The sequence below is a fragment of the Corythoichthys intestinalis genome, chromosome 15, assembly GCF_030265065.1.
Source record: "Corythoichthys intestinalis isolate RoL2023-P3 chromosome 15, ASM3026506v1, whole genome shotgun sequence".
In the NCBI taxonomy this organism is placed as follows: Eukaryota; Metazoa; Chordata; class Actinopteri; order Syngnathiformes; family Syngnathidae; genus Corythoichthys; species Corythoichthys intestinalis.
The window spans coordinates 6,597,496-6,622,429 of NC_080409.1; the positions used below are offsets into that span (position 1 = coordinate 6,597,496).

Here is a 24,934-nt window from a genome sequence, read left to right on the forward strand (position 1 = left end):
TAGCTAGCGGCAACCTGATGTAAACAGCTTTTCCGGTGAAAATTCTTGTGAATTGATGCTTAAATCCCAGAATTCTTTATAGATGTGGGACGTAAAACAGTCTCAATTTTTGGTTAAATTTTTGGTTTTGGTCTCGATTCTTGGTTAAAATTAAAAAAAAAAAAAAAAACGTGCAGTTAGCATTTATTTTACGTAAATATTGCGAACTGTTAGAACCTGTCAGTGCTCAGACCATACGCCGCACTCTGCGTCAAATTAGTGTGCATGGCTGTCACTCCAGGAGGAAGCCTCTTCTGAAGACAGTACACAAGAAAGCCCGTCCGTCTCATCAGACCATAGGACATGGTTCCAGTAATCCATGTGCTTTGTTGACATGTCTTCAGCAAACTGTTTGCGGGCTTTCTTGTGTACTGTCTGTCTTGTCAGAAGAGGCTTCCTCCTGGGGTGACAGCCATGCACACCAATTTGATGTAGAGTGCAGCGTATGGTCTGAGCACTAACAGGCTGACCCCCCACCTCTTCAATATCTGCAGCAATGCTGAAAGCACTCCTGTAATGAGGCACATGACATTTTGTAGGGAAAATGACAAGCAGTACTCAATTTGGACATTTAGGGATGTACATAGTTTCTATGGGGTGTACTCACTTTTGTTGCCGGGGCTTGGATATTAATGGCTACATTTTGATGATGATGATGATGATGATGATGAAACTTTTTTATTTCGAGCATACACACACAAAAGAAACAGACAACCAACTAATGTTGGCTCATTCACAATAATTTCAATATTTACACATATTGACAAAAACAGCAACACACATTGTCAGCAAATGTCACTATATTGTGACCAGACTAGGGCTGCAGCTATCGAATATTTTAGTAATCGATTAATCGACTGAAAATTCTATCGATTAATCGAATAATCGGATAAAACAAATATATTTTTAGGTGAAGAGCAATTATAAATATACACGAGAAAACAAGACATTTCAGCTAATCTTGAACCATTTTCAGTCAATCAATGTCTTCATTTTCAATGTATATTGTTGAAAACAGCCAACAATTGCATCTCAGATGTAGTGATGGGACGAAATGAGCCGAGGTTCCGAAGCTTGTGTCGAGTAATGGGAGGGGGGTTTCCACGAAGCTTGTAGCGAGGCGCGCTTCATTTCGGCAAAACCCGGAAATGATGACATGGGAAGCCTCGCCGGCAGCCGGCGGCCGGCTGAATCTCGTGAGTGCTTCGGAAGTGATCCAACGTTTGCCGCACATTGCAAAAACAGGACAGACTACGGTATAAATTGGTTGCAAAACGCAATGGCGATCGCCTGTTATCTCACATTTTGTGGATTTCGGGCTCCTGTACTTGTTACATCTGTGCGCAACAGTGCAACCAGTGCAATCTTTTTTCGAGCCTTGTCCTTTGCTTGCGATGGAACCTGCGCGAAAAGAGCGATCCTCCCCTGTATGGGAACATTTTGATTTGATTGCTTTCAATAAGGTAAGGGAGAAAAACTACTTTAATATAAATGTGAGTGTGTGTGTGTACCTATCTGAACCAAACATCAACAGAATGAACAATCCATTAGTGTACTGGGAGGCACAAAAGAATACCTACCCAAATTTATATAAACTGGCACTCACATTTCTCTGCACCCCAGCTTCATCTGTGCCTTATGAAAGAATATTTTCTAAAGCTGGTGAAATATTTTCCAAAAAAAAAAAGAAACTGTTTAAAGCCAGCCACTGTGGGAAAGCTATTATTTCTAAATAAAAATGAATAACAAGTTAATTACCCTTAGCACTTGTTGTATTTTGTTCACATACTAAATTACTAACACAAGCACATTCATATCTTTGTCTTAAGCAAATAGCCATTGAATTCTTAACAATGTTGACCTCTTGGGCTTCTAGACCACTTGATGGCGCCATAGGGTAAATGAAGCACCATGAAGCTTTGCTACATGTGCAAACCAATTGGCTGCAAAGCTTCATTGCTTCATGAGGCTTCATTTGGCCATCACTACTCAGATGTAACTAGAATTTTAAAAAAAGACTAATTCACTGCTTTCACTCCAAAAACTTTTAGATCTTATTAAATATATATAATATATATATATATATATATATATATATATATATATATATATATATATATATATATATATATTTATATCTTACCTAAAAATTCCGTTACGCTTGATAACACACATCACTTAAAAGTTAGGATTTTTTCCCCACGTGTTTCAATTGAATTTCTCTTTGTGTCAAGCCATTTTTAAGTTCTAGTTAAGTTTTAAGTTAGTCTAAACTGTAAGTCCTGATAGGATTTTGAGTTTTTGCAGTGTTCAAAATAAATGTATGATACAGGCTGTATTGGAGCACATTAGGGACCAGTGCTACTTGGTGTTTTATCCAGCAATGACTACTGAGCTAAAATTGATAGTTAGCATTATTGAGTTTTTATTTTACACCCTCATCACTCCACATCGCTATGTTATGTTAAAGCCTGTATGTAAGACACGTTAGCCACGCATCGACAGTGGTCATAATTAATTGAAACCTAGCCCTCCGCAGGGCTAACGTTACGTGAGCTAGTAGCGACAGTGACGTTAATCTTATTTATTAGCGCTTAGAGCTCTTTATTAGCGCTTAGCGCTCTACTGCTTTAAGATGGCGGCTGTTTACTAACGCTGCCCAGACGCGGCCAAGTCTGTCATTGCGCATCTAGTTTAACATACATGTGATCTCTATGAGCACGGTGGCTGAGTGGTTCGCACATCTGCCTCACAGTTCTGAGATCAAGGGTTCAATCCCGGGCTTCGGCCTTCCTGTGTGGAGTTTGCATGTTCTCCCCGTGCCTGCGTGGGTTTCCTCCGGGTACTCCGGTTTCCTCCCACATCCCAAAAACATGCATGGTAGGCTGATTGAACACTCTAAATTGTCCGTAGGTATGAGTGTGTGCGTGATTGGTTGTATGTCTCCTTGTGCCCTGCGATTGGCTGGCAACCAGTTCAGGGTGTCCCCTGCCTACTGCCCATAGGTGGCTGGGATAGGCTCCAGCACCTCCGCGACCCTCGTGAGGAAATAGCGGCATGGAAAATGAATGAATGAATGATCTCTATGAGACTTAACAGACGCTACCTGTACCAACGTAGCATCGTGCGGGCTAGTATTTAGCAACGTCGGCGTCGTTTGTGGCGGCTGTCGGCTGCAGTAAGTTTTTTTTTATTCCTTCTTCCTCTCCGCACGTGACAGCACGTTGTCCCGCATTAAAAGTAGTCCGAGCAAAACGTGATGCTTAGAGCTGTCAAAATAAACGATTACTCGAGGTGAAAAAAATTACTCGGATCAGTTTTTAAACTCGAGTTACTCGAGTTGCTCGAGTACTCGTTTCAGCTCTAGACCAGACCATATTTTTATACAATGATTTAAATTTTTGGATATTCTGACACTGCTTGAAATGATTTTCTAAATTGTTCCAGAGTTTCCCTCCACATACAGACACACGAAAACGTTTGCAAGTAGTTCGAAATCTTGGCAACATGAAATCTCCAGAGCCTCGCAGACTATGGATATTGTCACAAACCTTAAATAGGTTTTGTAAATTATGTGGCAGTAATTCATTTTTTGCTTTAAATAGCATTATAGCTGTATGATAGTTTACAAGATCTTTGATTTTTAATAGTTTTGAGTGAGCAAATAAACGGTGGTTGTGATCGAGAAATCCGACCTTATGTATGATTCGTACCGCACGTTTCTGCAATGTGACTAATGAATTGATGGTAGATTTCTAAGTGTTTCCCCACACTTCAATACAATACGTGAAATATGGGAGCACTAGAGAACAGTACAAAGTGCGGAGTGCACTGTCATTAAGATATGATTTCACTTTGTTTATTAGTGACAGGCTTTTGGAGATCTTGGTTTTGATGTGTTTGATGTGGGGTTTCCATGGTAATTTACTATCTACAATAACTCCTAGAAATTTGAATTCATTTACATTCCCGATTGGGACCCCATCAATCTTTATTTGTAGTTCTGAGTTATATTTTAGGTTACTAAATATCATTACCTTTGTCTTATTTAAGTTAAGTGATAATTTACTTATGTCCATCCACCTCTTTAATTTACTTAATTCCTCATTTACGGTAGTTACCAGTTCATTTGGTTTTCACTACTACAGAATATGTTTGTGTCATCTGCAAAAAGTATAAATTTCAATAACTGAAATACAGTATATATATCATTGATATAAATATTAAATAATTTTGGTCCCAAAACAGACCCCTGAGGGACCCCATGAGAGATACTGATTATATATATATATATATATACATATATATATATATATATATATATTTTTTTTTTTTAGTTATTTTGAGGGGAAAATAAATGAACTGTATTATATAAGCTGCATACAGACTACTTTTCATTGTGTCAAAGTGTCATTTTGTCAGTGTTGGCCCATGAAAAGATATACTGGTACTTAAATACCTGCACAAGCGCGAGGGGTGTACTCACTTTTGTGGTACACTGTATGATGCCAATGCAGTAGCGGCTAATTTCTCCCATTGATTTTCATCACGTTTCAAAATGCATGCATGGTACAAATAATATATTAATCATCTTGAATCCTCGAACAAATCACTCCTGAGACAATCCTTCCTGTTTGTATTTGGTACAGCTTTCGTACTTTTTAAATAAAAATCCGGCGTTAGATATCTGCGTGCATGTTTGTGAATAGCTCCTCTTGATGGGGCGGCCCCGTACTTGAATGCGAGGCGCAGTGCTTGACCGATCTGAGCCGTCAATACATTATGAAGTCTATGACTGAATAACTATTAAAGTAATGTCAGTTGGTTAGTTTCTCCGAGAAGTACGGTATAACTCTTTTCAAAAGTAACTTGAACAACACTGCATTCTAGAGAAGTATGTTATAACTCTTTTCAAAAGTAACTTGAACAACACTGCAATCTACTACTATTAAACAACAATACTACTGACAAAATTATTCCTAAGAAAGCAATTACAGCATTGATGTAAAGAATTTTCTCAAAAGGTTATCCAAAGTTGACAAACTGCGCACTCTTGTTTGCACTCGCTGCAATAAAATAATGTTAACTTTACTTTAATTGTGCAATTATCCCACTTGCTACTATCCCGTTGGTGTAAACTCCTTTAGAGCTCAGCCCAGAGACATATAGGACGGCGTTATGAGCCATGACCAATCACCCAGTAAAGAGGAAGGCTTGGCATTGATAGTGAAGCGTTTAGTTGCAGCTCTCATTTCCGACGCCTCCAGGAGGGTGACTTTACTGTCTCAATCTGCTCCTTCAACCCAGTACAACCATCAAGGCTTTAACTGTTTTACAAGGCGTCGTTTTGATGGGGCACCAGACTATTGTACACGTCGCCGCCGCTAAAGCTTCATTGCTAATCTGCGCCAAGCGTTTCTTGTCAAAGTGCTTATGGCATCAAAAAGTAACCACTTTTACTGACCCCTTCATCTCATATTTTGCGCTAACTGCCAAGTGACTTTACGCTCGCTCACACCTTTAGATTAATTGCTCTCCTTGCGGACTTTTCTAGTCGTATGCCATGGCTAATGACGTGGCACACAGCCTCCCAGTGACTGGAATACGTGCAGTCTCCAGCAGATGGGCTTTTAGGAGCTTGGATGGGTTTGGGCATTAGAGAGTTGCAAAAATAGTGTTTGTAATTTATGCATTTCCAGTTGGGGTGTGACGGTACACAAAAGTCAGGGTTCGGTACCTCGGTATTAAGGGCGTTCCAAAAATCGATTATTAGATGCATCGCAATTGACACGTGACAATTCGATTACGATTCATAAAAGTTAAAAAACGATGATTTTCCATAGTAACTTTATGACAGGCGCTCGTAGCAGAACGAAATTCAAGACACGTCTGCTGCCCTCCTTTAACGGACCCACGGAGGTTAGATCGGGCCTAAAAAATCTAGGCCGACCTGGCCTGAGCTGGAGCAGTTCACTTGATTTGCAGGCCTGAGCCTGAAAACCCCCAAAATTTTATGTTTTATATGTAGCCACGAGCCCGAAAAAACCCCAAACTAAATTGTATGTTTTATTTGTAGGCCCGAGCCCAAAACCCAACCGAAATTTTACGTTTTATTTGTGAGGACTCAGGAGGAGGAGGAAATGCAGGGATTCGATTCGTGAGTGTGTCTTGGGTGATCACATTTGCAACGATGCCTGTGCATAATGATAACAAATTAAAGCCTGTAATTTGTAAGGAATTCTCCCAGTTAAACAAGACTGTAAGATGCATATTCAATAAACATTTCTTTTATATTTGTGTGTTTCCATCATTCCTGTTGAACCAATACGATATTTTAAATAAATAATGGACATAAATTTGTTTGGCTACTTTATTACTTAGTAATGTACGATGCATCGATAATCGTGATAACTGTGCTCATCGTCAATGCCATCATCATCATTTAATAATCGAATCGTAGCAGCCTGAATCGTAACTGAATTGAATCGTGGGGTGCCCAAGATGGCACACCCCTACTCGGTATGGGGTTCGTGGTTCGGTTAATTTCGAGTATTTTTAAAAAAAAAAAAAACATTTTCAATGCAATCATTTCTTTGTTTAGGTGAGGGCATTCCTTCAGCCACCAATGGAGGGAGTGGTTCTAGAGACGTACGGCAGTGGAAACGGCCCAGATAACCGCCCTGACCTGTTGGAGGAGTTTAGGAAGGCCACCGACTCTGGCGTCACCATCATTAACTGCACACAGTGTCTGAGGGGGACAGTGTCTACATCTTACGCTACTGGCAAGGTTGTCCCCTAATAGCCATCAATAATTTCATATTTTGGTCCTTATTTAAAGCTAACTCACAACACAGGTATTGACAGATGCTGGCTTGGTAGCTGGGGGTGACATGACTCCAGAGGCTGCCCTGTCAAAGCTATCCTATGTGTTAGCAAAGAGACATCTAGATATGGAAGCCAAAAAAAAGGTTGGTGTCAACATCTACACCAAAATAACAACCAAAGAACAAATGTAGATATGCTTATGCGTTTGCATATAGATGATGAGCCAGAACCTGCGAGGTGAGATGACTGCTGACTTGGCCGGAGCTAAGTTTACTCTGAGTGACAGTCGATTCATCCAAGTTGTTGCCAAGTCTTTGAGCATTAGCTGCAAAGAGGTGAGAAATGTTCCAGTACACAACTCTTAAATGTCAAGTTCCAAATCTGCAGGGGTGAAAGTGGCTAGAATTACTTGTTGCAACTCCCCCATATAAAGATCACCACCTCCTAAAACCACCAAACTGCAACAGAAACTGCTTTTGACACAGTTATATCAATAACACACAATAAAACACATCAAGTCTTCCACATGCATTAGGCTACTGCATGTAACAAGCAATGTTCCCTCTAATTTTTTTATGTGTTTGAGCAGAATCAAAATCTCCCTGGGCACACTGGGGGCCACTGTGAGCAACATCAGATGTGTGTGCTGTGGCCACACTCCAGTATCACACCTGTTCAAAACCTCGGACCATAGCAAGAGACATGGTTTATTAAAAGAATGAAATTACAGCAGCAATTTTCTTTTTTTTTTTTTTTTTTTAACTTTTAATATAATTGATTTGGAACACTTAAAATGAAAAAGACAAAAATCTTGTTCATGAGATTTGTACTATGTGGAAAAAAAATCAAGCGGCTTATCAGTGTGATTTCGGTGTATTGTCTTTAAGTGACGTCTTAAATAATTTGGCTTCTTACTGTCGCCTGCAAACATTTTTAGAGTAAAGAGACGGTCTCCCACTGTATGAAAACTCAAAGCAAAACGCTAAATACACTTACACTTAAATACATTTATAGCTTTTCATATTTTAATGAGGATAGCATGCAAACAAGGACAGAAGGGGGAAAAATAAGTAACTGAGCCCTCTGCCTAAGGAGACTTAGAGTTATTGAAGCCAATTTTGTGTGCCCAATCGCTGACGAGTGGTTTAAAGCTGCCCTGCTCACTATAAAACACAAACCTGGTAAGAATTGTCTTGATGAGAAGCATTGTCTGATGTGCATCATGGTTCGGTCAAAAGAGCTGTCTGAATACCTGCGATCAAGGATTGTTGATTTGTATAAAGCTGGGAAAGTCTCTAAATGTCTGGATGTTCATCAATCGACAGTCAGAGAAGTTGTCTGCAAATGGAGAGCATTTGGCACTGTTGCGTCTCTCCCAAGGAGTGACTGTCCACTAAAGATGACGTCAGCGCAGTTCAGCGCAGAATACTCAGAGAGAGTAAAAAGAACCCTAGAGTGTCTGCTAAAGACTTACAGAAATCACTGTGCACACATCAACTATATGTAAAATTATGGCCAATAATGGTGTTCATGGGAGGACTCCACGGAAGATGCTACTGCTGTTTAAAAATAACATTGTTGCTTGTTTAGTGTTCACAAAAAGGCACTTGGACACCCCACAGAAGTTTTGGTAAAACATTTTGTGGACTGATGGAACCAAAGTTTAATTGTTTGGGAGTAATGCACAATGTCAAGTGTGGAGGAAAAATGGAACAGCTCACAGCAACATCAAGAGCTCATCCACCCTGTGAAGTATGGTGGAGGGAGCACCATGAGTTGGGGCTGTTTTGCTGCCTCAGGGCCTGGTCAACTTCCAATCATTAATGGAAGAATGAAGTGAAACGTTTATCAGGATTTTTTTGCAGGAAAATCTGAGGCCGTCTGTCAGACAGTTGAAGCTAAAAAGAGGATGGATGCTGCAACAAGACAGTGATCCAAAACAAAGAAGTAAATCAACTTCAGAATGGTTTCAGAAGAACAAAATACATGTTCTGGAGTGGCCAAGTCAACATTCAGACTGTGGCATGACATAAAGACAGCAATTCATGCCAGACATCCCAGGAATCTGACTGAACTACAGCAGTTTTGTAGATACAGTTAGGCCAAGACTAGTCCTGATCGATGTGCCAGACTGATCTGCTGCAGCTAAAGGAAGCGTAAGGTTGAGGTTATTGTTGCCAAAGTGTTAAATTGCGGCCAAAATATTAAATGTGATGGTTCACTTACTTATTTTCCCCCTTCTGTCACTGTTTGCATACTATCCTCATTAAAATATGAAAACCTTCAAATGTTTGGGTGATTTTAGTTAAATCACTGTTTTGTCATCTGTGTGATTATGAGAAAGATCATATCACATTTGATGGTGATTTTATGCAGACATGTGAGAAATTCCAAAAGGTTCAGATACTTTTTCATACCACTGTACACTTTTTCTAGTACAGCAAAAAAGTATGTTCCACGAGGTCACATGCGCCACCTATTTTGAGAAGTACTCTTTGAGAACTACTGCTATATACAGAGACCAGGGTATTACAAAGGAAACCACTAATTTTAGTAATAAGAACTTGAATGCTCATTTGACCCTTGCATTTATTGTACGAACACATAAAAATAAATTGAGAAAGTCTCTTAGGATACATTGCGGGTATTTATTTTCCAAAGAAAACTGTTTTTTAAATAAGCATTTAATGACAAAAATGTGGCCCGTACGGACATATAAATCTAAATTCATGGTATCCACAGGAGCTGGAGGCCATCCGTGATGCTCTGACACCCTCGCTGGCATGTGCAGCCAGTAAGATTGGTGACATCGAGACTTTAGAAACCCTAAAAGAAATGGCAAGTCATACCATAATGTGCAACACACGTTCACGTTGACTGCCCGTTCAAATTGATTGCCAGGCAGTGAATTTAAAGCACTGAACTTACCAATGTCCTTTTTCTTGCCGTTGTTCAGGGTAGTAATTTGTGTCTGGGCGACTACGATGGACGGACTCCGCTGCACATCGCTGCCTGCGAGGGAAACCTTAAAACGGTGCAATACCTGCTGACGGTCGGCGCCACGGTATATGCAAAAGATCGCAATGGTGACACTCCTCTGCGCAACGCTGTGCGCTTCAGGTAAGCAAAGGACTTGCTGTCATCTGAATTCTTTCTGTTTTTGTTAATGCTGAGTGGGAGCTGAGAAGAAAAGGGACTGGTAGAGATTAATACATGAGCCAACATATTTAGGTCAAGTTCTTTCACCCGTAACACAACAATTTTGGCAATTAAATCCAGACTAGTTCATTTTTGGCCAAATAAGTTCACTTACTGGTTCGCCCTGCCCAGTCAAAATGTTGAGCGCTGTCAATGGCACTGGAAGATGAGCATTCGGGTGATTCTCATGAAGGTAAGCTAAACTATGAAGATTTTAGGGATGTAGTCATGAAAGCCTGAAATAGTTCATTTTTAGTGGAAAGATGGTTATGTCTTTTATATGTCTTACTCCACCATTTGTTACCAAAATAGTATTGTGTATGTTTTTTTAAACTGAATTTAGCATAATAAATTCATGACTCTGATGCATCTATGAAAAGCTTTCATGTTTTCACCTTAATACAGCATCATAAATAAAGCTAGCTAGCTAGCTATCTGTCGCTCTCTATTTTTTTATTTATCTAATTATTTATTTATTTATCTATCTATTTATCTCTGGTTGAACTACATTTTAGGAAAAAAATACAAATACCGTATTTTTCGGACTATGAGTCGTTTTTTTTCATTGTTTGGCAGAGGGTGTGTCTCATACTCTGGAGCGACTTATGCGTGATTATTTATGGTCGGGTCAGGCCGGACTTCTCTCTCGCTAACTTTTTTTGAAATAATTATATATTCATATAGTTATACTAAAACGATGTATGGATGTTAAATAAAATAAAGAATTTGGATAAAACAGAGAAGGCGCTGTGCATGCCTGCGCACGTGAACGCCATGGCCCTGCTCTCTTTTTAACCTTTTCCTCCCGCCCTGGCGCCCTTCGCATCCTGGTATTTCCTTTTCTATATGCAGCAGCTAGGAATGAAAAACAGTGAAAAGCAAAAAACTGCGGTAAGAGTGGGGTATGGAAACGATTCAAATTGTTGAGGATGCTATACAGAAACCTGTGTTGGCTTCGCTGAATGGAAACGAATGCGGTGCTTTGGTCTCATATGAGAAGTATATTTAACAAACTTTACCAGTGTTATTTCATTGTGTAAATGCATTTATAATTATCATAAAAATATGTAGACTATTTAAACATTGAGAAAATGTTTTTTTTTTCTGCCAAATGGAAGAGATGAATGTCAAATCCACTATCCGCCTGTTAGAACAGACACACAAATATAAACAATATAAATGTTTATTGAATATCCATCTTAGTCTTGTTTAACTGGGAGAATTCGCTACAAAAGACAGGCTTTAATTTGTTATCATTATGCATATACAGTATGCACAGGCATCGTCACAAATGTGATCACACAAAACGCAACCAAGCATCACATCCCCGCATTTCCTCCTCCTCCTGAGTCCTCACCAATAAAACATAGAATTTCTTTTTTTTTTTTTTTTTCGGGCTCGTGCCTATAAATAAAACATAAAATTTCTGGGTTTTTTCGGGCACGGGCCTGCAAATCAAGTTAATTTATCGGCGGGCCAGGTCGAGCTTTAATACCTGCGGGCCGATCAGGTCGGGCTGGATTTTTTAGGCCCGATCTAAATTCTAGCGTCATGTAATGTTAGCATACCGTACACCTATTCAGCCGGTTTTTCTCTGTTGTATTTTAAATTGCCTTTCAAGATGACATGTCTGTTCTTGGGGCTGGATTCTATCAATTAAATTTCCCCCCAAAAATGTGACTTATACTCTGGTGCAACTTAATATTTGTTTTTTTCCTTTTAATTGCGCATTTTTTGGCTGGTGCGACTTATAGTCCAAAGATACGGTAATAAAAAAGTTCTATTACAAAATATTTTCTGAATAATAAACTAATGTATTTTTTGTCTCTAGAACTAAATACAGTATATTTATCTATAACAAACATCTAAATATAAACACAAAATGGTTGGAGGAAAAGGCTTACAATCAAAAACATTCTAGGATTTTTTTTTTTCAAGATTGAAATGCATTTTTCATGCTGCCTTGAACTACATGAAAAGCTTACTTTGTCCTAAATATATATGTATATATATATATATATATATATATACACATGATAATACGTATACTACAATCATGAGTAAATAATACTCAATTGTAAATGATAGTAATTGATATAATCTGTTTTAAAAGGTTAAGTAAACCTTACCCATATTATCTGAGTGTATTATCGCTGAAACATTTATATAATATCTACCAAGTAGAATTGGCTGAACTTCATACAATCAAACTGAGCGTGAACTTACTCAATTTTATTAAGTAAATTCTATACGTTGTTTTTTTTTTTTTTTTTTTCAATAGTATCCGTATTCTTGAAAAACACCATACCAGCAACGGCATAGGTTTGCATTGGGACGGTAGGGACATAATGCTACCAACTTTAGAAGATGCTCAAATTGTCCCAACCAACATTTAAGCAACCTTAATTGCCTCATATAATGAGTTCAGTTAAATAGGTAATTTAGATAGTCTTTAATTTAATGCTTTTTAAGACATTTTTATGACCATGAAAATATAATTTAAGGCAAAAACATGTCTCAACAATTTCTGATGAAGAAAAAAAACAAATTTTATTTCACTGTTAACTATGGATGGGAATCGAGAACCGGTTCCGTGTGTTTTAACTCCATGGAATGGTTTAGCAGTTTATCTAACGTTTTTCTTATAGATTCCAACCAGCACAATTTACATCACGTAATTTACGCATGTTACACATATCCGGCTCAGCAAGTAAGACTATATGATTACTCAAAGAGGGACCACTTACCAAGTATAATCTGGAGACTCGTCACCGAGTGGTTTTGCATCGATTTTCACAGGCCATGTCATTATTCATGAGACTACATAAAGAAATGGCGATTTTTCCAAAAAAGTCTATTAATGGGTCTATCATATTCCTCGTCGAATACTCTATAAGAAAAATTTAACATATATGTATCTAAAATAATCCTAAAATATTTTATTAGCAATTTTAATACTCCTTTTAGAAAGGTTCCTTGGGTATGCTTTCGTTCCCATAGCAACCAATCAGTTACTTCCTGTTATTGTCCTACGTCACACGCGCTGCGTACTGTGGGACCGAAAATAGGCATAAGGTGCGCATTTTTAGCAGAGGACGGCCACCTGTTAGAGGATTAATCTGTGCGTCCATCAGCGAATGTAAGTATTTCCTCTTCATGTCATAAAGTTCTTATGATAAGTCATCAGCGCGACCGTTTCGTGTTTTTACTGTTACGTCGGCTGGTTGCACCCGTTCGTCCTCGCTGCGTCGAGGAGAGCATTGTTTACATTATTTTCGCATTGCACATTTGTGTTAAGAGAGAATGTGTTAGTTTAGCATCTTAAGGTGATGTTGTACATCCAAATGAGTGTTAAGTGCTTAGTTATCACCACTTTTATGGCCAAGATGACCGCACGTGCACGCAGCGTGCTTCCGGGTCGTGCGCGCACACGCGCATCCCCCCACCTTTGTGTTCATCATACTGTGCGAGTCATGTATGTGTGTTGTTGACTGCTTTACAGTCAATTTGCATTGTTTATTGCATCAGCACTAATATGATGTCTTTTTCTTTCCTTTTAGAACCACACATATACCCACACATTCCAGTCTTCTTCCACACACATACAAATACATCAACATCTTTCCAAGAATGCTCTCAACTGCTCATTGAGTGATTCTCATATCAAGTGCCATTGCGTTTATATAGTTGTGCCTGCTGCCAAGTTGGATTAAAAGTGCCAAAGACCAACTCCACTCTCCGCTTCTTGTGTTCTAACCGACACCCTGAGGCAAATGAACCATAAAACATATTGAATCCAGAACTTCATACAGTCCATTTTTCCAAATTAGAATTGATAAGAGAATCGATAAAGAATCGAATCGTTAAGCAATATCGATAACAATCGGAATCGTAAAAATGGTATCAATTCCCATCCCTACTGTAAAAAAACTTCTCCCACTAATGTTTTTTCCTCCTATCATGTGCGACTACAGCTTTGACCCCTATTGTTCCTAATGAAAAGTGTTTTCATTAGGGAAGTGAGCTCACGATTTGCGATACAATGCTCACGATAACGACAATCTTACCATATCGAGGTCAGGAAATCATTCAAGGATATTCTACAAAACAACTAATGAATAGAAAAACAAGTTCTTTCCATCCTTCTGCTGTGAATTGGAATGAGTTTATCACCACTAGACGTCCAATCCGTTTAACATGGGAGCGGGGCAGCGAATGAACACTTTCTATGGGCGTGACGGCCATAGAGGCAGTGAGTTAATTTCTTGGGCATTTCACATCATTTCCTGTTGATTTTCCATCACTTCCTTTTCATGTTGAGGAATTCACGGGTCACTTGTCCCTAGATAAATAGGAATTGACTCAAAATGAACAGGAAGTGACCTGTAAATGCCCACAAAAGACTGTCACTGGCTGTGAATGCCATGGTTTCAGTGCCATTGACAGCGCTAAACGTCCAATCTAGTCAAAATGAACTGGAATTCTCACGGCGTCAATGGCAGCCAGTGAGCTAAAACTATTCTAATTAAGAATTTTGCCGACGCTGTCGTTGACGTATGCAGTGCTTGCGTACAACGTACCATATAACATATATTAATCCCAAATAGGGCTGCAATTAACAACTATTGTCATAATCGATTAATCAGACGATTACTTAAACGATTACCGTATTTTTCGGACTATAAGTCGCGCCTGAGTATAAGTTGCACCAGCCATAAAATGTCCAACAAAGAGGAAAAAAACATATATAAGTCGCACTGGAGTATAAGTCGCACTTTGGGGGGAAATTTACTTGATAAAATCCAACACTTAGAACAGATATGTCATCTTGAGAGGCAATTTAAAATAAAAATACAATAGACATGCTAAATAAGTGTGATACAAATACAGTATGATAATGTTCCATGATGCATGAACAACGAAATGCGAACGTGATACGTTAATGTAACATAGCTATTAAAAGTTATTCAGATAACTACAGCATAAAGAACATGCTAACAAGTGTACCAAACCGTCAGTCTCACTCCAAAACACCAAAATAACATGTGAAATGATATCATAATGTGTTAATAATTACACACATAAGTCGCTCCAGTGTATAAGTTGCACCCCCAGGCAAACTATGAAAAAAAACTGCGACTTATAGTACGAAAAATACGGTAATCCGATAAATGTTACTTTTTTCAATTACTTCACAATTTACCTTGCAGTTGTTTTAGCCATATTGTCAGTAACAATGAAGACAAAATGGAGGAATATTTCCTTCAAAAACAATATTGTATTAAAGCTTCCTGACTTAACTGTAGTTTACAACTTTATCGGTTATCATATTTGTTGGCAGCTAATTTATTAATCGATTACTTGTTGCAGCCTGATTAAGAAGCTAGTTTAGACCGTAAGCTGTCTGAAATTTCTAAAGTACAGGCAGATTTTCCTATACTTTCGTATTTTGTGCGTGGCCATTAATAAAACTAATACACACCATAAAAAGTTTTACAGCAGACGACAGTGATTTCCCAGGCATTAAACCCATCATCTGGAAATTTAATACCAACTGCAGTTTTTCATGAAATTTTAGACAATTTAAGACCTTGATTATCCGGATTTTAAATTTAAGACTTTTTAAGGACCTGCGGGAACTCTGTATTCTCATACCTAACTAATTAGTCCGCTCTTGTTCTTGTTTTGTTTCTTTAAATGTATTTTTATCGTGTACTCCTGTTTTAAAATGTGAGGATTACTGGAGCTTGATTGAGGTCGATAGACAGCGAGCGTGGAAAATTGCCTTTATTTTCAAATGCAAAACTTGACAGGTATGAGGAAACATGTTGCTGCATGAAGTGCCAACCGTTAAAATAGGACAACAGTCATCTGGCACACCTCCGATGCATACATTTTCTGCCTGAGGCCAGTCATTATAAATGAATGAAAAGGAGTAAAAATAATACACTTGATCATTTTTTGGAGCGATGTCGACAAATGACAACGATAATAAGAAGCAGTCTGGAAAGGCCATGAAACTATTTAAATCAGGGGTGTCAAATGTGCGGCCCACAGGCTTGTTCTGCCACACCTGCACGTTGTATCTTATTCATACTGTACATACACTGCTGGCCAAAAGCATTGGCACCCCTGCAATTCTGTCAGATAATGCTCAATTTCTCGCAGAAAATGATTGCAATTACAAATGCTTTGGTGGTAATATCTTCATTTATTTTGCTTGCAATGAAAAAACACTAATGAGAATAGGAAAAATAAATAAATTATTATCCTTTTACACAAAACTCCAAAAATGGGCTGGACAAAAGTATTGGCTTCCTTTGAAAAATCATGTGATGCTTCTCTAATTTGTGTAATTTAACAGCACCTGTTACTTACCTGTGGCACATAACAGGTGGTGGCAATAACTAAACCACACTTGCAGAAGTTAAAATGGATTCAAGTTGACTCAACCTCTGAAAAAAGGTCCAGGTCTCTGAGATTTTAAGGGTGCCTTCTCCAAACTGCCATTTTCAGATCTCTCCACATGTGTTCTATGGGATTCAGGTCTGGACTCATTGCTGGCCACTTCAGAAGTCTCCTGTGCTTTCTATCAAACCATTTTCTAGTGCTTTTTGAAGTGTGTTTTGGGTCATTGTCTTGCTGGAAGACCAATGACCTCTGAGCGAGACCCAACTTTTTCACACTGGGCTCTACAATATGCTGCAAAATTTGTTGGTAGTCTTTAGACTTCATAATGCCATGCACACGGTCAAGCAGTCCAGTGCCAGAGACAACAAAGTAACCCCAAAACATCAGGGAACCTCCGCCATGTTTGACTGTGGGGACCCTGTTCTTTTCTTTGAAGGCCCCATTTTTTCCCCTGTAAACTCTGATGATGCCCTTTCCCCAATAAGCTCAGAACATTCTTCCAAAATGTTTTTGGCTTTCTTGGGTAAGTTTTGGCAAATTTCAGCCTGGCTTTTTTATGTCTCTGGGTCACAAGTGGGGTCTTCCTGGCTATCGTACCATAGATTCCCTTTTCATTCAGACGCCGACGGATAGTACAGGTTAACACTGTTGTACCCTTGGACTGCAGGACAGCTTGAACTTGTTTGGATGTTAGTCGAGGTTCTTTATCCACCATCCGCACAATCTTTTGTTGAAATCTCTCGACAATTTTTCTTTTCCGTCCACATCTAGGGAGGTTAGCCACAGTGACATGGGCTTTACACTTATTGATGACATTGCGCACGGTAGCCACAGGAACAGGTCTTTGGAGATGGACTTGTAGCCTTGAGGTTGCCCATGCTTCCACACAATTTTGCTTCTCAAGTCTTCAGGCAGTCTATGGTCTTCTTTCTTTTCTCCATGCTCAATGTGGTACACACAAGGACACAGGACAGAGGTTGAGTCAACTTTAATCAATTTTAACTGGCTGCAAGTGTGATTTAGTTATTACCACCACCTGTTATGTGCCAAAGGTCCTGTCAATTACACAAATTAGAGAGGCATCACATATTTTTCAAAGGGTACCAATACATTTGTCTTGCCCATTTTTGGAGTTTTGTGTTAAATGATAATGATTTGTTTTTTATTCCATTCGCTATTGTGTTTTTTAATTGCAATCAACATAAATTAAGATATTACTACCAAAGCATTTGTGATTGCAATCATTTTCTGGGAGAAATTGAGCAATATATGACAGAATTGCAGGGGTGCGAATACTTTTGACCAGCACTGCAGTTATTTTGAGGTTTAGGTGGTATTTAGGGGTACTTAAAGGGTTTGGGTTACGTCACCAGCATAGGAACGGAACTCATTCATAACTCGGGGACTACCTGTATGGTACTTTTGCAGCCAAAACGGGAGACTTGAAAGCTATGTGTTTCCTTGGCACTTCACTTCCTTTTCCAACATTCCATGCCTTCCTATTCTACGACTAAATGTCACAGCACATTTGCCTCTAAGTAGTGTCATTTAACCAAATTAAAATGTCAGTCAATTAAAGAGACAGGTGCATAGTTGAAGGCACGGCCTCAGAACCAGTCCCGCAGCCCTATGCCAGTTTCAAAGTTCATTTGGAACACAATAGCTGCAGATCTACATAGTTTGAAAGGATGAACCAACAATTGGCCGACACAATGCTATGATGAAATCTCTTTGTTGATTTTCTGTACAGTGCAGTTACACTTCTGGTGATTCCTGTGCGGGCGGTTAGGGAAGATGCGGGCGACAATACTCTTGTTCTTACATGTCACCGCGGACCGTTTACTTCTGACTAGAGTATTTACAACGTGAAAAAACAACAACTTTTAAGTCGATGATAACACTGACGGCGATGTCCTCTGACATAGGCACAAGGATGTCGTCAAGCTCCTGAGGAAGACTGGAGCCCACTTTTCCCGAGATGAGTTGGAAGAGGCAGGAACAGAACTGTGCAGGTTTCTCTCTAGCTCTCATACTCACACACACACCAACGCATTCTACATATTTGACACAAACCAAACCTGTTTTCTGGCACTTACGTATACTTGAGGAATGCTCCCTGACAAGGTGGCGTTGGGACTCCTCCGTATATTGTGCTACGGTTGTTGAATCACCGGAGACATGTTCACTTTTCACTAACCTACAACTTGTGAGCTAAAAGCATGTCCCTAAAAAAAAAACCAAAACAAGGCAGAGCAAGGTAGTGCTGATTTATCATCCTGAATATGTTTGCCTTGTTCGCTGAAAATCAACAAGTCAAGTTTTGGAAACAATATTAATCATTACTGCAATGCAGAGGTGGGCAGTAACGTGTTACATTTACCCCGTTACATTTACTTGAGTAACATTTTTGAGGAAAAATGTACTTCATAGAGTAGTTTTACAATGCCATACTTTTTACTTTTACTTGAATAGATTTGTGTGTGTGTGTGGGGGGGGGGGGGGGGGGGGACGCTTACCCCGTCCTTACATTTTCCCTATTTATTCTACATATTTTATGTAGCCTTATGTTCAAAACGACACACATTCTGACAGTAAAACACTTGACACAAAACAATTGGTGTTCAAACGTCCATCTAGTTTGATCAATAATTTTCCTGACCAAAGTCTGCTAGCTTAAATGCGACCACAGGGTAGTGTATCCTCCATCATTAAAGAAAATACAATACTTTAGGACTTTTTGGATAGCTATTTTGAGATTTAGGGATACTTAAAGGGTTATTCTGACTTACGCGGAAATTCGAGTTACGTCGCCAGCGTAGGAACAGAACTCATTCATAACCCTGGGACTACTTACAGTGGTATGAAAAAGTATCTGAACCTTTTATATTTTTTCACATTTCTGCATAAAATCACAATCAAATGTGATCTTTATCAAAATCACACAGATGAAAAAACAGTGTCTGCTTTAACTAAAACCACCCAAACATTTATAGGTTTTCATATTTTAATGAGGATAGTATGCAAACAATGGCAGAAGGGGGGAAAATAAATAAGTGAACCATCACATTTTAATATTTTGTGGCACCCCCTTTGCCAGCAATAACTTCAACCAGATTGTTCCTGTAGCTGCAGATCAGTCTGGCACATTGATCAGGACTAATCTTGGCCCATTCTTCTCTACAAAACTGCTGTAGTTCAGTCAGATTCCTGGGATGTCAAGCATGAATCCCTGTCTTTAGATCATGCCACAGCATCTCAATGGGGTTCAAGTCTGGGCTTTGACTTGGCCACTCCAGAATGTGTATTTTGTCCTTCTGAAACCATTCTGAAGTTGATTTACTTCTTTGTTTTGGATCATTGTCTTGTTGCAGCATCCATCCTCTTTTTAGCTTCAACTGTCTGACAGACGGGCTCAGATTTTCCTGCAAAAAAATCCTGATAAACGTTTCTCTTCATTCTTCCATTAAGAATTGCATGTAGTCCAGGCCCTGAGGTAGCAAAACAGCCCCAAATCATGATACTCCCTCCACCATGCCTCACGGGGGGGTAGAGGTGTTGATGTTGGTGAGCTGTTCCATTTTTCCTCCACACATGACATTGTTACTCCCAAACAATTTAACTTTGGTTTCATAAGTCCACAAAATATTTAGCCAAAACTTCTGTGGGGTGTCCAAGTGCCTTTTTGTGAACATTAAACAAGCAACAATGTTATTTTTAAACAGCAGTAGCATCTTACATGGAGTCCTCCCCTGAACACCATTATTGGCCACAGTTTTACATATAGTTGATGTGTGCACAGTGATTTATGTAAGTCTTTAGCAGACACTCTAGGGTTCATTTTTACCTCACTGAATATTCTGCACCGAACTCTTGGCATCATCTTTGGTGGACGGCCACTTCTTGGGAAAGAAGCAATAGTGCCAAACTCTTTCCATTTGTAGACAACTTCTACGACTGTCGATTGACTTTTAGAGATGGTTTTGTATCCCTTCCCAGCTTAATACAAATCAACAATCCTTGATCGCAGGTCTTCAGACAGCTCTTTTGACCGAGCCATGACGCACATCAGACAATGTTTCTCATCAAGAGATTTCTTACCAGGTGTGTGTTTTATAGTGGGCAGGGCAGCTTTAAACCATTCATCAGTGATTGGGCACACACCTGACTTAAAATGTTTGGTAAAATTGGTTTAAATTGCTCTTTAAGTCTCCTTCGGCAGAGGGTTCACTTACTTATTTTTCCACCTTCTGATATTGTTTGTATGCTATCCTCATTAAAATATGGAAACCTATAAATGTTTGGGTGGTTTTAGTGAAAGCAGACACTGCTTTCTTTTTTTATCTGTGTGATTTTGACAAAGATCAGATAACATTTGATGGTGATTTTATGCAGAAATGTGAGAAATTATGAAGGTTCAGATACTTTTACATACTACTGTGTATTATTTTGAAGTAACACTACTTTCACTTCAGTCCAAATTTTGAATACTCTAACTTCTCTGCTGCAATGACACTTGTTGTTTGTTAGCCTGGTGGTCAGCGGCGACCTGGAAGGCCTGGAAATATGGAGCCTTGCTGGAGCTGATCTGAATAAACCAGGCTACGATGGGCAGACAGCAATCGACTTGGTGGGTGGTTTAAAGGTTATGTATTTCGCCCAAATCACTTTTTTTTTGTTTTGTTTTAAAATGTTTGTTTGTTTTCTGTCCAGGCCACGACTGTCGGTAAACCGGAAATGATGAACTTCGTACTACGAATCCTCAGCAAAAAAATGAAGGTTAATCCTGTTTTAAATCTTTCATCTCCATCTCTCAAATAATTGTCTTATCAGATGACATGTGTCTGCTTAATTCCAGACAGAATTGAATGAATATGATGAATTTGACGAGGAGGTAAATGAAATGTACTCTTAGGCTGTGTTCAGACTGCAGGCATATCTGATTCCCATCGGATTGCTCCACAAATCTGACTTTTAGGGCTGACAGTTCAGTTTTCACATAATTTTTTTTTTTTTTAGCAAGTGACCAAATCAGATCTAGGCCTGTTCAGACTGGGCCACATAATTAGCACACATGCCTGGTAACGAAGGCGTCATGCAGCATAGTGATGTCACGGACAGTCAAAACCCATCTGAGTTGTTCAGACTGAGAAGCATCTTGTTCAGATTAGATATAAAACTATCTCCCATATGTGGTTTCACTCCATCTGGCAAAATGTCGGATTTCTGTGCTTGATGACTTCAGACTACAAAAGAGTCATCCAGTTTCAGTCAAGATGGGCTAAAAATTAGATTTTGGGTGCCAGTCTGAACAAGCCCTTTGTGTACTTGTGTGAGTCGCAGAGTGAACGTCAACTCATCCATTTAACCATAGGCGGAGTTTGACTTTTGAGGCAGGGGGATCACAACATGTTGATGACCCCGAAACACAGTGTCAGCAATAAAATTAACTTACAAGAATATTTATAATAATAAGTTGAAAATGAGCGTTTTTTTTTTGTTTGTTTGTTTCCCATCATTCTTGAGGGGAATTCTAAATCAGGATGCTGGCAGGAAGGCTATACTTTTCACCAAGATCATCACCCATTGAATATGGTACGCCCGCCGGTGTCGTGCCAATGTAGTTACCTCAGTCAAATATTGTATCCCCTGGGCAGAGCCATATGTAGGTAGATTTGTGTCTTTATAATTCGATCCAAAAAAAAGTTGCTTCAATCGAAAAAAAGTTGCTTCAATCAAAATATATATTTTCAATTAAAAAAAAGTCACTCCAATCCAAAAAAAAAAGTGTTTGAATGCAAAAATAAATTTGGAATTTAAAAAAAATGCATTTGAAAGCTATTTTTATTTGAATTTTTTTTATTTTTTATTTTTTTGAGTGAAGTAATGTTGTTTTATGTTTGGGCCACATTTTGGCTAGGACATTTTTGTCATTATTAATCAATCAAAAAATAAGTTGCTTCATGCAAAAAAAAAAATATATTTTTAAAAGAAAAATCACTTCAATTAAAAAAAAAGAAAAATTCAAAGTTTTTGAATGTGAAAAAATATTAGGACTCAAAAATTTGCATTTGAACACTTAATTTTTCATGAAAAAAAAGTTTTCTTTGATTTTAGCAATCCTTTTAGTGTTTGGGCCATATTATGGGTAGGGCATTTGTGTTTAAATTATTCTAATCACTATTCTAATCTAATCACTATTCTAATCATAAAAAAATATTTTAAATCAAAGAAAAAAATCATCTATAAAAAATAAAATTGCCCTCCCCATTTTTTTTTTTTTTTTTAATGATATGCAAAGCAAATGACCGTCTAAGGAGCTAGTCACATGATCTGTTTGAAAAATAATTTAGGCCGATTATAAAAATATCTTTTTTTGCTCATTTCATGCATTTTAGTTGTTTGTTTTCTTGCTTTACAATTTTTATATATAAAGGAAAGTCAATTACATGCAATGACACTTTTCGGCCACCAAGGGGGGCCTGCCTCCCCCTTAAACTCCGCTTATGCATTTAACATGTGTCCATTCAGCATGGTTTTGGGTTTGAGTTTTGCTTTTGATTACATCATCTTACGCCTGATACACATCTGTGTTTTAAGTCCATTCTTCTTCTCCTCAGAAGCACTGGCTAGCAAGAGAAAAAACATGCAACTTTTATCCAAAATCACAATTAACAAAGGTCATCACCCAAACAGTGAACAGAAGTTATCCTAATATTAGAGGTCGACCGATATGGGATTTTCAAATGCCCAAACCGATATCGATAAAAATATTCAACTGATTGACGATTTCCAAAGCCGATTTTGTAACCCTATATTTGAGGCCGATATACTTTTTGACTTTACTTTTTGACTTTTTTTTTTTTTTTTTTTTTTTTTTTTTTTTTTTTAAGCGCGTAGATTTTTAAGGCAATTTTTTTAAATAATTGCCTCAACAGCTTTAAATTTACATTGGTGGCCTGAGACTTAATTCGGTCTTGTGCTACCAAACATTACTACCATTGCTACCAACATTGCATATTATCTCATGCAGGATAAAAAAAAAAAAACCCTTACAATATTTACAAAACAGGCAAGCCTGAAGCTTTCTGTAGCAGCCTACCTTCAAACTGCTGGAGGTTCCATCCGGGGTCCTACCGTCAGTCAGCGGTGGCCACAGTTGCCCACGAGGATGCCTGATCAAAATCCTTTTTTTTTTATCAGCTTATTTTTGTTGTTAGTTGATCGATGTTGGAAAACAGTCGGTATATCGGCGGGTTGATAAATCGGATATAATAGAGTAGTATCCCGATTGCATATTTTTCCACCCGGGTTCAAGTCACCTGATTTTGAGAATCTGCCGATACTGAGTTCCGATTCGTTACTGAAAACAAAGTTCCAAACATGTTACAGTACTGCACTGTTTACAGTACTTCTTCTTCCATTTTCTTTTTGCTGTGGAGTATAAAACATATATATTTTTGTTTCTTTTGGCAGTGCCTTAGTATTTCTGGATGATTTTGTCACTTTTTACACCTTAAAAATATTGCAGGTGGTGATCATATTGAACATTTATGAAAATCTGTCATAGAACCAACAAATATTTGTACTTTTCTTTGTAAATTTAACCAATAAAACTTATGACCTTCAACATAAAGTGTATTAAGTTTAGTTAAGATCCATGAAGTAGTTTCCGAGATATAGGTATTTAGAATGGGGTCAACCATTTTGAAACACGCTCTATTATAAATATTATAAAACCCAACCCTTTCCACCCGATTCCGATCCTCTGACAAATGGCCTGATTGCCCTGATTTCCAATCACGTGATCGGATCGAGGACATCCCTATAATGGACTATTATATCGGCTGAGCGGCCTTTCTTCAACAAAGAAATGTTCACTGTTTGGGTGGTCTACAGTGGTATGAAAAAGTATCTGAACCTTTTGGATTTTCTCACATTCCTGCATAAAATCACCATCAAATGTGATCTGATCTTTGTCCAAATCACACAGATGAATAAACAGTGTCTGTTTTAACTAAAATCACCCAAACATTTATAGGTTTTCATATTTAATGAAAGGGTATGCAAACGATAACAGAAAGGGGAAAAATAAGTAAGTGAACTATCACATTTAATATTTTGTGCAAACATTAAACGGGCAACAACGTATTTTTTAGACAGCCATGGCTGCGTCTGTGGAGTCCCACTATGAACACCCTTTTTGGCCATAATTTTACATATAGTTGATCAGTGCACAGAGATATTGGACTGTGACAGTGATTTCTGTAAATCTTTGGCAGACACTCTAGGGTTCTTTATACCTCTCTGAGTATTCGGCGCTGAACTCTTGACAGATGCTCACTCCTTGGGAGAGAAGCAACAGTGCCAATGTCTCTCCATTTGTGGAAAACTTCTCTGACTGTCGATTGATGAACATCCAGACATTTAGAGGTGGTTTTGTATCCTTTACCAGCTTTATACA

At 38.5% G+C, this 24,934-nt stretch overlaps 1 protein-coding gene across 8 annotated transcripts in view; it reads left to right on the forward strand.

The window, feature by feature from the left end:
• aspg (asparaginase homolog (S. cerevisiae)) overlaps positions 1-24,934 on the forward strand; it is a 71,381-nt gene that overhangs the window by 44,933 nt on the left and 1,514 nt on the right. For 5 of the 8 annotated variants that reach the window (XM_057859095.1, XM_057859096.1, XM_057859097.1 and 2 more), the window contains 10 exons: positions 6,641-6,826; positions 6,894-7,007; positions 7,080-7,199; positions 9,607-9,702; positions 9,821-9,984; positions 18,399-18,485; positions 21,001-21,100; positions 21,184-21,249; positions 21,329-21,364; positions 21,997-22,065. In XM_057859095.1, coding sequence (XP_057715078.1) covers positions 6,641-6,826; positions 6,894-7,007; positions 7,080-7,199; positions 9,607-9,702; positions 9,821-9,984; positions 18,399-18,485; positions 21,001-21,100; positions 21,184-21,249; positions 21,329-21,364; positions 21,997-22,065 — 1,038 coding nt within the window. The remainder of the gene's footprint in view (positions 1-6,640; positions 6,827-6,893; positions 7,008-7,079; positions 7,200-9,606; positions 9,703-9,820; positions 9,985-18,398; positions 18,486-21,000; positions 21,101-21,183; positions 21,250-21,328; positions 21,365-21,996; positions 22,066-24,934) is intronic. The other 3 variants (XM_057859098.1, XM_057859100.1, XM_057859099.1) reach the window with 3 other exon arrangements.